The following is a 14,167-nucleotide window of genomic DNA, read 5'->3' on the forward strand; positions in this document are numbered from 1 at the left end:
AACTTTTATAAATATCTAGAATCACTTTTGACAACTCATTACTTAACCAGTATAATAAATATAACGATATTTACATTTTATTTTATTAAATATATATAACGATTTAAATTAATATTATATATATTTATACGCGTAATATACATACATAGTTTTTATACTTTTACTATACTTTAACTTTACCTTTACTTTACTTTTACTTTACTTTAACTTTAATAATTCACTTTAACAATTCATACTTTAATAATTCACTTTAATAATTCATACTTTAATAATTCACTTTAATAATTCATACTTTAATAATTCACTTTAATAATTCATACTTTAATAATTCACTTTAATAATTCATACTTTAATAATTTACTTTAATAATTCATACTTTAATAATTCACTTTAATAATTCAAAAATCTATTATAAATAGAATTCAATAGGTTTCATTATTTCATAGAAACTTGAAAATATATTTCTCTAAACTCTCTCAATCGATTTATATATATATATATATATATATATATATATATATATATATATATATATATATATATATATATATATATATATATATATATATATATATATTTGCTCTATATTATTTCAAGATATTATTAGTATACATAAAATATTACGACGGAGTGCTGTCCGAGTGATTTCAAAATAGTTTTTTTGAATGAGTCGAAGCTAAGAAAATTATGGGTTATAGCTATGGAGGTGATGGGTATGGTTCATGGGTATGCTCGTGAAGTCAATCTAGTGTTTATCATCTTCGTTGCGTTTACGTACTTTCCTGCAATATTGAATCTCAATATTGATACGTTCGTGAATCCGAGGCCAACCTTGCACTTGTTAAATGACGTTATATGTATTTTTACTACGAAATACAGTATGGTGAGTTTCATTTGCTCCATTTTATATATATTTTTGGGACTGAGAATACATGCGCTGTTTTTATAAATGTTTTACGAAATAGGCACAAGTACTAAAACTAATTCTACGTGGGTTTAAACCAGAAATATACCCTTAGCTTGGTAACATTAAACTACTTGTCTATGTACGGTAGGCGCGAATCTTAAAGATAGATCTATTGGGCCTGACAAACCCCATCCTGACTATGGGATGCTTTAGTACTTCGAGGTTATTTTAAACACACCTGATCTGGTGTACTTCAGAGGGTAAAACATAAACGTTAAGGCTTGTTACCGGGTGCCTACAACTTATAGAATACTTTTATACACTTGCGAGTGTACATATATTTATAAACGAAAATCTTGTGGTCTATTAATATATTGAAATGATTGTTATGATAAACCTATGAACTCACCAACCTTTTGATTGACACTTTAAAGCATGTTTATTCTCAGGTATTAAAGAAATCTTCCGCTGTGCATTAGCTTATTTTAAGGATATTACTTGGAGTCATTCATGGCATATTTTGAAAGACGTTGCATTCTAATCATTGAGTTCATCAAGATTATTATTAAATCAATTATAGTTGGATGTATTATGAAATGGTGTGCACGCCTTCAATTTTCGTTGTAAAGAAAGTTTGTCTTTTAAAAACGAATGCAATGTTTGTAAAATGTATCATATAGAGGTCAAATACCTAGCGATGTAATCAACTATTGTGAATCGTTTATAATGTATGTGAACGGGTCCTTTCAATTTATGTATTCAATACATGGTGATATTTACAATGACTCGTCTTAATATCTCGTCTTGTGGTATGGATATCAATACTATAGGCTGTTTATTGTATTCGCATAAAGTTAAGACACTCAGTCACGTTCTGTTTACATATGATATTGCTATAGACTTATGGAGGTTAATTCCTTTTTGGGTTAATGTTCAATTTCCAAGGTTCGACGCTTGGTCTGAATGAATAGTGTGGCACCGTGATTGGCAAGCTTCGACAATTATTAAGAACACGTATGCACTATTGTTAGCTACAACTTAGATGATTTGGAGGTTCCACAACGCTATTCTATTTTGCTACGGCCACAGCAAAGAAGAATGAGCATTTCGATTGTATTCGTTTATACTCGTTTAATTGAATTATTAATAGAGGAAAAGAAAATATTGTTTGGAACGATTAACTCTTAAAACCTTTATGATTTAAGTTTGTGGTTTGTCCCTTCCAAGTTTCTCAATAGGGAGGTGGTTGTTAATAAAATTTCGTCATTAAAAAAAGTATATTTACGATGAATAATTTTGATAACTAAATACTACTAGTATTATATTTACTGGGTGAATGCCATTTACCCAAAATACTACTAGTATTGCGAATACTTTCTTCAAATAGAATATTCACATTAACTTAACAAATAATTAGCAATTTCATAGTTCATTTCCAACCCTGAAATTTTTTTTACGGCAACAACTTTTCAACTTTATTAGAAAACGAGCTAGGCGTTAGAAGACTACTTACATCGACTTTAAAAGTCATAAATTTCAATTAAAGACAAATTGGTAATATTATCTTTAAATGGAACAAAGAACTGAATTAAATCAAAAACGTACATTTCTTTATTATTGGCTTGAAAATAACACCATTTCTCGAGTCAATGTGTGTAGAGTCGCGCCTTTTTTAACCCGACAAAATGTTAACTCTAAGAATGCTCCCAATGGAGAAAGTTCTCCCTCCTTAGTTCTGAGTGTCACATCAGCGCTACATCAGCACTTCCTTTCCAATACTAAACCTAGGAATAAACACTCTCAACCATGACATACTCTCTCAAATAAATTGGAACCCACTTACTATTTAATTAAAGAATGTACAAGTTCTAATACTACTAGTACAATAAATAAATACATATGCTCTGTCATCAAAAATTTCACAAAAGGGCTAACACAAGGACTAACAAGAGGACTAACACAAGAACTAATAGGAGGACTAGCCGATGTCAATGGCGTCCTCCTGGGCTAAGATGTGAACAGAAAGCAAGACGTTACCAATAGGAGGAGCCTAAGTAAATCAAAGTTATGAATTTGAAAATTAAATAAATCAATGCATCCTTTAATAATAAAACAACTGTAAAAGTTAATATATATACTCCGTATATGTTATTCCCCAACATAAAAAAAAAAAAAAAAGGGAAAAAAAATTCTGTAAAAGTTAACCAATGGGGCGTTTAATTGCGTTTGTAATTGTGTACGCATGTGGTCATTGCATCGGAAGTCACATAACCTTGACTGGATAAACTTAATCGGCAAGTTACTTCATTATTTCTATTTATATGTATATATGTATATGTATATTTGTATTCTGAATCTAATATTAAAATAAAATATTATTTTAAATCTTCATACAACAACAACAATAACAAAAAAAACCAATACCACAAGTGTACACTCTAATACCACATGTATGGATGAGGTGAGATGTATACAATCTTTCATGTATTTGAATAAAGAGAAATCATTTCTCCACCCAAAGTGATACACTCTAAGACTATTCCTAACTCTGACGGTGATGTCAGAGGTAAATTGTGCATTTTTTGGTAAAATAGTGAGTTTTTGACTGTGACTGTATTTGACCCCCGTTAACCCAAAATGTCAAGTTTTTGTGTCAAATATTTGTAGGGTAATGTGGTAAAATCTGATTGAAAATTGATACACTCTAAGACTATTCCTAATCCTGACGGTGATGTCAGAGGTAAATTGTGCACTTTTCGGTAAAAAAGTGAGTTTTTGACTGTGACTGTTTTTGACCCCCGTTAATCCAAAATATCAAGTTTTTGTGTCATATATTTGTAAGGTGATGTGGTAAAGTCTGATTGAAAATTGGGTAATAAAAGAAATAAATTATTAAATTAAAAATGAGATGTTAAAATGTGATAGGGTGTCAAATTTCCATTGTTTCCGTCAAAAATTAAACAAACGCCGGCTTCCGTGAAAATTTGACGCTGCTTTATCCTTGTTACAGTCCGTCACTCTTGATCCACCTCATTTGACGATTCATTTTGACGCTGGTATAGAACAAGTCTAAGAAATAGTGAAAATCCCTCCTTTTCTCTTTGAGGTAGAGCATAGGTGACTTAGCCCATTTAACAACTAACTTAATAGCAGGCTAGTTGATCCAAATTAGGCCCGAGTTTTATTTCAACTTTCAACTTACACATGAGGACATACATTGAATTTTATTGAATTTATCCATTATTCATATTTTATTTATCTGATATATATAAGAAACATTTTAAATTTTAAAATGGACAATATAGATTGAGAAAAGAGAAAAAAGAGCGTAGTTTTATACGCAAACTAATACTTAACATGCAAACTTCGCTATTATGGGATTAATCAGTTGGGACTTTGGAAAGATTAATTGAAAATTCCGGTATTAATCAAAGATTAATCGGATTGTACCTTATACATTTAAATTTTAAATTTTCAAAATTATATGTGTAAATATAGAAAGAAAAAACCATAAAAACAAACATAAACGTTAACTAAATTGTCTATAATTGTTTATATTGTTCAAAAACTGTAAAGTTTAACTTAAATTCATGTTAAAATGTTGATCAATTTTGAATTTGACCGACTTTAATTAACAAATTCGATTTTGACCTATCAATCGACGTTGAGCGATTAGTTAAACGAATTTTGAAAATTTAAACGAACTTTTCTTAAAAATGAGTAATCGGAAATTAATGGGGGAGTAATCGAGTTTTTTTATAACAATGCTAATACTAGTTAAAATGTAGTACGGAGTACAACGTTTTAGAGAAACGTCCTAAATGCAAGAAATATTATTGTTTGGGGTCAAAGATGTAAAACTTGAAAGCTGTAAGATATATGATTGGTAAACAAGTCCCATAATACTTAAAGCACCTGTTTCGTAATTTCTGACCATACATAATACGTGTTAAACAAAAATGGTGATGTGTTCATAATAAAAGAGAAGATACAGACGATATTTCATGCAAATTCTTCTTCATAAATTTAAAAATTGTTTTTAGGATCAAAATTCACACATTGATCGTACTAAGAGGGTAAGTGAAAGTTAAAGTGATAGCGATATCTCACATCGTTCAAAGCTACAATTTAAGGTACAATTAGTAATTATATTTCCAAAATTTTCTTAAATTAGAGGAGTAGAAGTGTAATCTTTTAAACTACAAAATTATCGATGTAATTTTCAGTTTTTCAAAGTTATTACTCCGTATCAAAATTAATATTCTATATTCAATCATAATTGTTTACTTAACAATACTGAGATTTTTAATATACGAAAAATAAAATATATATTGCTTACATTAGAAATAGAATATATGTGGTCCTAGAATGTTAAAATAAGATGAAAGAATCAAGTCTCTATATATCAACTAAAAACTAAATTTGTTCAAAATACGTTATGTTGTAATAATTATTATATATTCCGTAAAATAATAATATATTAATACGGAGTAAAACGTATTTCAAGGGACGTGTGGTGAGGGTCTTTTGACAATGTAAAGTGTACCTTTTGGTAGCATGCCACGAAATAGACTAACACTCCCTTCTCCTTAAAAATTAAATTTATTTAAATAAAATTTATTTGACGATGCCTGCAGAAATTATGCCTGAAAATGGCTTTCAAGGGATGCATCCCCATGGAAAAGAAACCAAATCATTCTTCTCTAGAAGGTACCCTTAATCCCTCACCTCTAATTCTTTACTAATTCATTCATAATTATTTCAAATTGTTAATGTTTTTCTTTTGTATTAATATAAATAATAAAGAAATATATAGCTTAATTGTTATTTATACTTTTCGAATTTTTCACTACATATGAAGAACCATTAAGAAAATGTTTATAGGTTGGAGGGAAAGATTGCAATTGTAACTGGTGGTGCCGGAGGAATTGGTACTGCTACGGTACGGTTGTTTGTCAAACATGGTGCTAAAGTAGTGGTAGCCGATATCAACGATGAAATCGGACTTGCATTAGCTAGTTCATTATCACCTTTAGCAACTTATGTTCATTGTGATGTTAGTTTGGAAATTGAAGTTCAAAAGTTAATAGATTTGACAATGTCTCAATATGGTCGAATTGATATACTATTTAACAATGCTGGTGTGCTGGGATACAAGTCCCCGCACAAAAGCATTGTTGATTTTGACGTAGATGAGTTTGACAAAATAATGAATGTGAATGTTAGAGGAGTGGCCTTAGGGATGAAACATGCTGCTAGAGTTATGATCCCTCGAGGGGTTGGGTGCATTATCTCGACGGCTAGTGTAGCAGGCGTTATGGGAGGATTGGGCCCACATGCTTACACGGCCTCAAAGCATGCGATTGTTGGTCTAACGAAAAATGCAGCTTGTGAGTTGGGAAAATATGGGATCAGGGTCAATTGCATTTCTCCTTTCGGGGTGGCAACATCAATGCTTGTGAATGCTTGGAGAAATGAAGATGAAGAAGTTGAAAATGGAGAAATGAGTTTTAGGTTACCAAGCGAAAAAGAAGTTGAAAATATAGAATGTTTTGTGAATGGTTTAGGGAACTTGAAAGGGACTACCTTAAAAGCTAGAGATATCGCTGAAGCTGCTCTTTACCTTGCAAGCGACGAGTCGAGATATGTAAGTGGTCATAATCTTGTTGTCGATGGCTCGGTTACAACGTCTAGAAATTGTGTTAACTTGGGTCAGAAAGAAGCTTGATTGAAAGAGTTTGATCATTGTAACTGTTTTTGTTTTGTTTTATAATCACATTGTTGATTGTTGATTGTTGATTATGTTTACAAAGATGCAAAAAGTTCCGACATTTAAATAAAAGTCAACTATTTTGATGGTTTAAGTAAAAGATAGATTCACAATGTTATAATTTCTAGAATGCCTATTGTTCACTATCACTCAAATTTATTTAAAGGCAAACGCAAACTTACAAGTATACGACACGAATTCATTCCATGAATATATATGTTTACTATGAGGTTTGAACCTCCAACCTCTTGATTAAAAAACTCCTCACATACTACTATGATATATGAACAGAAACAAGAAACTAAATCCACCAACCAGATGAGATGAAAAATCTCCAATCTCATAAGTTAAAAATAAGTACCAAAAACAATACAAGATCCTTACAACGGTTCAGACACAATCAATCTCACAGTAATCTCTCTCAAGCTATCAAAAAGATAGCTATGAATACAACGAACAAAAGATATGAAACCCTAGAATGAATTTCACACAGTTACAAAGATGAACGAATGAATCAGATAATGAAAAAATAAATTAGATAACTTAAATTTCTTAAATTTCTTAAATTTCTTTTCTGGTCCCTCAAGTTCCAAAATAGCTGTTCAGCAACAAAGTCTTCTTTTTAATACTTTGACCACCAAATTATCTTTCAGAAAATAAATGCAAGGATCTTGCAATTATTCTTAACCCAGAAATAAGAAGAAATACAAAATACATATGATCTTACATGTTTAGATTATGAATATGTATATAAATTTAACATCCCCTCTTAATCTAAACATGAAACAGATCAAAAAGAGTTAACTTGTTGCACAATAAATCATGTTGAGCTCTTAAAAGTGGTTTAGTAAAAATATCTGAAGTGTTATCTTCAGAAGAAATTTGAACAGTTTGAATTACACCAGAACTAATCTTTTCCCTCACAAAATGTAAATCTACTTCAAAATGTTTAGTTTTTTTTATGAAAAACTGAATTTTTGGCTATTTGTAAAGCAGATTTATTGTCACAATAAACAGTTATGGGAATTTTTGTTTTTATGTTCAAATCTTTGAAAAGTTTTAATATCCAAATGAGCTCACATGTAACAGAAGCTAAAGCCCTATACTCAGCTTCTGCAGATGATCTTGAAACAGTTGACTGTTTCTTACTTTTCCATGAAACTAAAGAGTTTCCTAAATAAACATAGAAATCAGTAACTGACCTTCTTGTAGAAATACATTTTGCATAGTCAGAATCAACATAAGCAGACAATACAAAATTGTCACTTTTTGTTATAAAAATGCCTTTTTCTAGTGATCCTTAAAGATATCTAAGAACTCTAAAAGCGGCATTTAAGTGTGAATTCAAAGGAGCATGCATATGTTGACTTAAACAATAAACAACATAGGCAATATCAGGTCTGGTCAGTGTAATGTAAATAAGTTTTCCAATAAGTTTTTGATAATCACTTATATTAGACAAGAGATAATCAGTATCAGAATGATTATCAATGCTGGAAAAGACAACACCAGATTCCATAGAAGTAATAGCAGGTTTACTAGCTAACAAACCAAATTTATCAATTACTTCTAAAGTATGTTTTCTTTGTGTCATACTTAAACCTCCATTTTGATCTAAAAGTTCAATACCAAGAAAATATTTTAATAATCCCAATTCTTTAACTTTGAATTTAGTTTGCAAGAAATTCTTACACTGACTAATACAACTTTCACTATTGCCAGTAATAATAATATCATCAACATAAACAAGCAGAAACAAAGAGCAATCATCAGTATGTTTGGTAAAAAGAGAATAATCGTTCACACTTTGAACAAAGCCATATTCAAACAATGTTTCACAAAATTTCTCATTCCATTTCCTAGGAGCTTGTTTTAACCCATAAAGAGACTTAACAAGTTTACAGACTCGTTTGTCATCTTTATCAAAATATCCCTCAGGTAAAGTCATATAAACATCTTCAGTTAAGTCACCATAAAAAAAGGCATTATTTATGTCAAGTTGATGTAAAGACCAGTCATTTTGAATAGCAACAGTTGTAATGACTCTAACAGTAACCATTTTAACAACAGGAGAGAAGGTTTCATCAAAATCTAGACCTTCTCTTTGATTATAACCTTTGGCAACTAATCTAGCCTTGTATCTATCTATTTCACAATAAGGCTTATATTTGATTCTATAAACCCACTTTGATCCTATAGGTTTTCTATCACAAGGCAAATCAGTAACAATCCAAGTATTATTTCTAAGCAGGGCTTCAATTTCCTCATTCATAGCATTAACCCAATTCTTATCCTTTGATGCCTTTTGGTATGACTTAGGTTGTTGACTTTTATTTAAACAAGTGATAAAACATAAATTTTTAGAACCAAGTTTAGAATATGTTAAGTAATTTTTAAGACCATACTTTACCTTATTATCAAGTACATAATCATTTAATCTTTTTGGTAAAGTTGTTCTTGTAACGACCCAAACCAACACCCGACAAAACCTTGTGAAAATACGAAATAAAAAAAAAAAAAAAAATTTCTGTTGCAGACCATCGGCGCGCCGCGCCATATGGCCCGCGCGCCGCGCCATATCTGGCTGTCCCCGGGACTTTTTAACCGCGAAAAGATTGACTAGTTCCCGGCACTTTTAGACAAAACGCTTTTTACCATACTACCAAATATGTAAAACTAACATGTCTCAAACATAAAATTGAAGTTTTACAAACGGGGCCCACATCGGCCGTTTTACGAGTTTAATACAAATGTACGAGTTTCGACCACCAAAAGTTTAAGTTCCAAACTACACAATGAGCATGGCGTTTGGGATTAAACTACCCAACTATCGGTCAAACTCCAAGAGCTACTAAAGCCAAAAGCGTCCCCTAGCATCAAGCGGGATCTCTAGTCCAAAACGATGCCCTTACCCTTGTCCAAAACCGAACCTATAAAATGGTAAACAACGAGAGGGTAAGCAAAACTTAGTGAATGCAATAATTATACGAATACATATATAATTATACCTACTTGCATACACTTATACAACCCCAAACATGCTAGCAAACAACATTAGCTTATCGTCGCAATATCAAGCTATAAATCTCCAATACCACAAGCTAGCATAACAACCGCATATAAATATAACTCGAATAATATAATATGCTTACAACACAAATAACCATGGTTAACCAATAGTACAAGGGAACGGCCCTCGCGAAAACGCCATCGGTGTTCATAACATCCGTTAGGGCACTTAACACCTCGCACCACTAACCCCTAGGGTGGCACCTTAACACCTCGGCACTTCACCCCGAGTGGCATCTTAACACCTCGATGCTTCACTCATTATTTTACGGAGTGGTGTCTTAACACCTCGACACTACACTCGTAGGTGGCATCTTAACACCTCGATGCTACACCCGAGTGGCATCTTAACACCTCGATGCTACACTCTTCACGTGAAACGTGGTGTCTTAACACCTCGACACTACACCTTTCACGCTACAACAAATAGATACATTATATACATACGCATATAATTATTCCACTCACCTCGAAGTCTTCGTGTAAGATAACCGCACTTGCAACGTCAATGTAACGTACCTATTCCATTTTAGCACATAATCAATTCATAACTCAAGTCGGTCAAGCAACTCACTTAACAATCTAGAGTCTTTTGACCCTAAGTGCAATCCCGACCCATTTTGCACCTTTAACCCTAATAATGGGTTAACTTCACCAAAAACCCTAACTTTAGGCAATTAAGGTATTAACACACTTTTAACCACGAAGTTAACTCGTTTTCATACATGCAAGGCCACTTAGGTCATTAAAGACCCATTTGACCCATTTCAAGGTCAACACACCCATTTGGGTCATCCAAACCCAAATAACACCCATTCACATATCATTAAGGTGTTCTAGTACATAAACTAACCAATTTAGGTTCATAATCTAATTTAACACTTTGAAAACCCTAATTGGTCATCCTTGAGTCTTCATGAACCAAATTCACCCAAAACCCCCAAATTACTAGCAAGTGGGTTTTGTGTGCATCACTAACCCAAACCCTAACCCTTAATGCAATTAAAGTAAGAATCTAGGTTTTAGGACTTACCAACACAATCACTACGTAGCTAGCGACTAGATGAACGACTTTAGAACTCGCACTAAGACCCGATTCAACCTCCTTCAAGCTCTAATGAAGCTTTCTCACTCAAGGATGCACTCTCTCACTAGAAATTGAATTTGAGAGGATAAGGTTGTTGGAAGTGGAGTGAATGAAGCTCCAAAACTGATCCAAGGTATTAAATTCGGGCTCCAAAGTGAATTGACCAAAATGCCCTCCAATTGTCTAATTAAAAGGAAAAGAGGATTCTGTCACAGACAGATGGCGCGGCGCGCCACTAGGCCGCGCGGCGCGCAACCCTCCCAGTCCAGCTTCTTTTGCCTTTTAAAATATATACAACCAAACCCCGATCCAAGTACCGCACAATACACTTATATACACATATGTACACTACGAATACTCGGGTCTTACAACTCTCCCCCACTTATTCGGATTGCGTCCTCGCAATCCAAGCCGCATGACACGAGGGAAGATAAACCAACACGAACTCTTCGGGTTCCCAAGTGAACTCGGAACCTTTACTTCGTCGCCATTGAACCTTGAAAGTTTTCACCTCTTTATTTCTCAACATTTTCACCTTCTCGTCAAGGATAGCAATCGGTTCCTCGACATATTCTAACTTGTTATTTAGCTCGATCTCGTCTAAAGGCATCCATGAGGAATCATCCGCAAGACACTTACGGAGGTGGGAAACATGAAATGTATTATGGATCCCCGCAAGCTCTTCGCGTAATTCCAATCGATATGCAACTTCACCAACACGAGCTAAAACCTTGAATGGCCCAATAAACCGAGGAGCTAACTTTCCCCGTTTTCGAAATCGAATAATACCCTTCCATGGCGAAACTTTAAGCATCACCATGTCGCCTTCTTGAAATTCGATCGTTCGCCTACGTTTGTCGGCATACGACTTTTGCCTATCTTGAGCCTTCTTCAAATGTTCCCGAATAATATCAATCTTGTTGTTCGTCTCCAAAACCAAATCGGTACTCCCGATCTCTCGTTGACCCACTTCTCCCCAACAAACGGAAGTTCGACATCTACGCCCATAGAGCATCTCATACGGTGGCATCCCGATACTAGTATGATAACTATTATTGTACGAGAATTCCACCAAAGGCAAATGCTCGTCCCAACTACCACCAAAATCAATAATGCACGCCCGTAACATATCTTCTAGAGTTTGGTTCGTACGTTCGGTTTGACCGTCCGTTTGAGGATGATACGCCGTGCTCAACTTCAATTGCGTACCCATATCTTCATGAAACTTTTCCCAAAATCGAGATGTAAAACGGGTATCTCGGTCCGAGATAATAGATATAGGAACCCCATGACGAGCGACCACTTCCTTGATAAACAACTTAGCCAAGGTCTCCGACGATATCGCTTCTTTAATGGGAAGAAACAAAGCGCTTTTTGTCAATCGGTCAACTATAACCCAAATCGAATCGAATTGGGTTCTCACCGTTTTAGGTAACTTTGTAATGAAATCCATGGTAATGTGCTCCCATTTCCATTTCGGGATTTCTAACGGCTGTAATTTACCATACGGTTTTTGGTGTTCGGCTTTTACTTGCAAACACGTGACGCATTGCTCAACATACTTCACAACATCACGCTTCATGCCCGGCCACCAATAATCTTTCTTCAAGTCAAGGTACATTTTCGTCGCGCCCGGATGAATGGAATATTTTGACTTATGTGCTTCATCAAGTAGCACCCGTCGGTAATCACCCATCTTAGGCACCCACACCCTTCCTTGAAAGGACAACAACCCACGCGGACCCATAGTAATAAACTCCGATTGGCCCACGATTCGCTCCGTATGCTTGTTGTGAACATAAGCCTCTATTTGAATCTCACCAAGCTTTTCAAGAAAATCGTTGGTAATAATCAAACGTAACGACCCCACTTTTATCGCCGGATGTTGACTCTTTCGACTCAACGCATCCGCGACCACATTCGCCTTACCCGGATGATAAAGTATTTCACAATCGTAGTCTTTCACCACATCCATCCACCTACGTTGGCGATAATTCAAATCTCGTTGATTAAAGAGATGTTTCAAACTCTTATGATCCGAATAAATCGTACACTTGACACCATACAAGTAATGGCGCCAAATTTTTAACGCATGCACTACCGCTGCCAACTCAAGATCATGAGTCGGATACCTCGTTTCATGTTCCTTTAATTGTCGAGAGGCATAAGCGATGACCTTACCTCTTTGCATTAGAACACACCCGAGACCATTTAAGGAAGCATTACAATAAACCACCATGTCTTCAACACCTTCCGGCAACACTAACACCGGAGCTTGACACAACTTCTCTTTTAACAATTGAAAAGCAATTTCTTGCTCGTTCTCCCAATTGAACCTAGCATTCTTTCTTGTCAACTTCGTCAATGGAGAAGCAATCTTAGAAAAGTCTTGGATAAACCGACGATAATAACCGGCCAATCCGAGAAAACTTCGGATTTTCGTAGGCGTAGTCGGTCGTCCCCAACTCTTCACCGTTTCGATCTTCCCCGGATCTACTTGAATACCGTTTTCGTTCACGATATGACCAAGGAATTGAACTTCCCTTAGCCAAAATTCACATTTGGAGAACTTTGCATACAACTTCTCCCTTCGTAGCGTCTTCAATACTTCACGCAAATGATGTTCATGTTCGTTCATACTTTTCGAGTAGACTAGTATGTCGTCAATGAACACTATTACCGACTTGTCCAACATAGGTTGGCACACTCGGTTCATAAGATCCATGAATGCCGCCGGTGCATTCGTAAGACCAAAGGGCATAACTACAAACTCATAATGTCCGTAACGCGTTCGAAAAGCCGTTTTTTCTATGTCTTCCTCACGGACCCGCATTTGGTGATAGCCGGACCGTAGGTCGATCTTAGAGAAATACGTTGCACCTTGAAGTTGATCAAATAAATCGTCAATCCTAGGTAATGGATAACGATTCTTGATCGTCACTTTATTCAACTCACGGTAATCAATGCACATACGCATACTACCATCTTTCTTCTTCACAAATAACACCGGAGCGCCCCATGGCGAAGCACTCGGTCGAATAAAACCCTTCTCGAGCAACTCTTGGGTTTGATTTAACAACTCTTGCATTTCCGTTGGTGCTAAACGATAAGGAGTTTTAGCAATGGGAGTAGCTCCCGGAACCAACTCAATACGAAACTCAACTTGTCTTTCCGCCGGAACACCCGGTAATTCGTTCGGAAAGACGTCTTCGAATTCACTAACAACCGGAATTTCACGAATAGGTGGTGGCTTATTGCGAGTATCAACAACATGAGCAAGGAAAGCCATGCCACCGGTAACAACAAAACGACGTGCCCGTGCAAAAGTGCATAT

The 14,167-nt window shown here is 34.8% G+C and overlaps 1 protein-coding gene across 1 annotated transcript; it reads left to right on the top strand.

The window, feature by feature from the left end:
- The first annotated feature begins 5,534 nt into the window (after positions 1-5,534).
- LOC139872752 (short-chain dehydrogenase reductase 2a) lies at positions 5,535-6,635 on the top strand. The gene is made up of 2 exons (XM_071860676.1): positions 5,535-5,617; positions 5,792-6,635. The coding sequence occupies exons 1-2, from the start codon at positions 5,535-5,537 to the stop codon at positions 6,633-6,635; spliced, it is 927 nt and encodes a 308-aa protein (XP_071716777.1).
- Positions 6,636-14,167: the final 7,532 nt, after the last annotated feature.

The sequence above is a fragment of the Rutidosis leptorrhynchoides genome, chromosome 10 (genome assembly GCF_046630445.1).
Source record: "Rutidosis leptorrhynchoides isolate AG116_Rl617_1_P2 chromosome 10, CSIRO_AGI_Rlap_v1, whole genome shotgun sequence".
Lineage (NCBI taxonomy): Eukaryota > Viridiplantae > Streptophyta > Magnoliopsida > Asterales > Asteraceae > Rutidosis > Rutidosis leptorrhynchoides.

Coding starts and splice junctions, on each gene's coding strand:
- LOC139872752 (XM_071860676.1), top strand. CDS start 5,535: ATGCCTGCAGAAATTATGCCTGAAAATGGCTTTCAAGGGATGCATCCC. Junction 5,618..5,791: donor AAATCATTCTTCTCTAGAAG/GTACCCTTAATC, acceptor AAATGTTTATAG/GTTGGAGGGAAAGATTGCAA.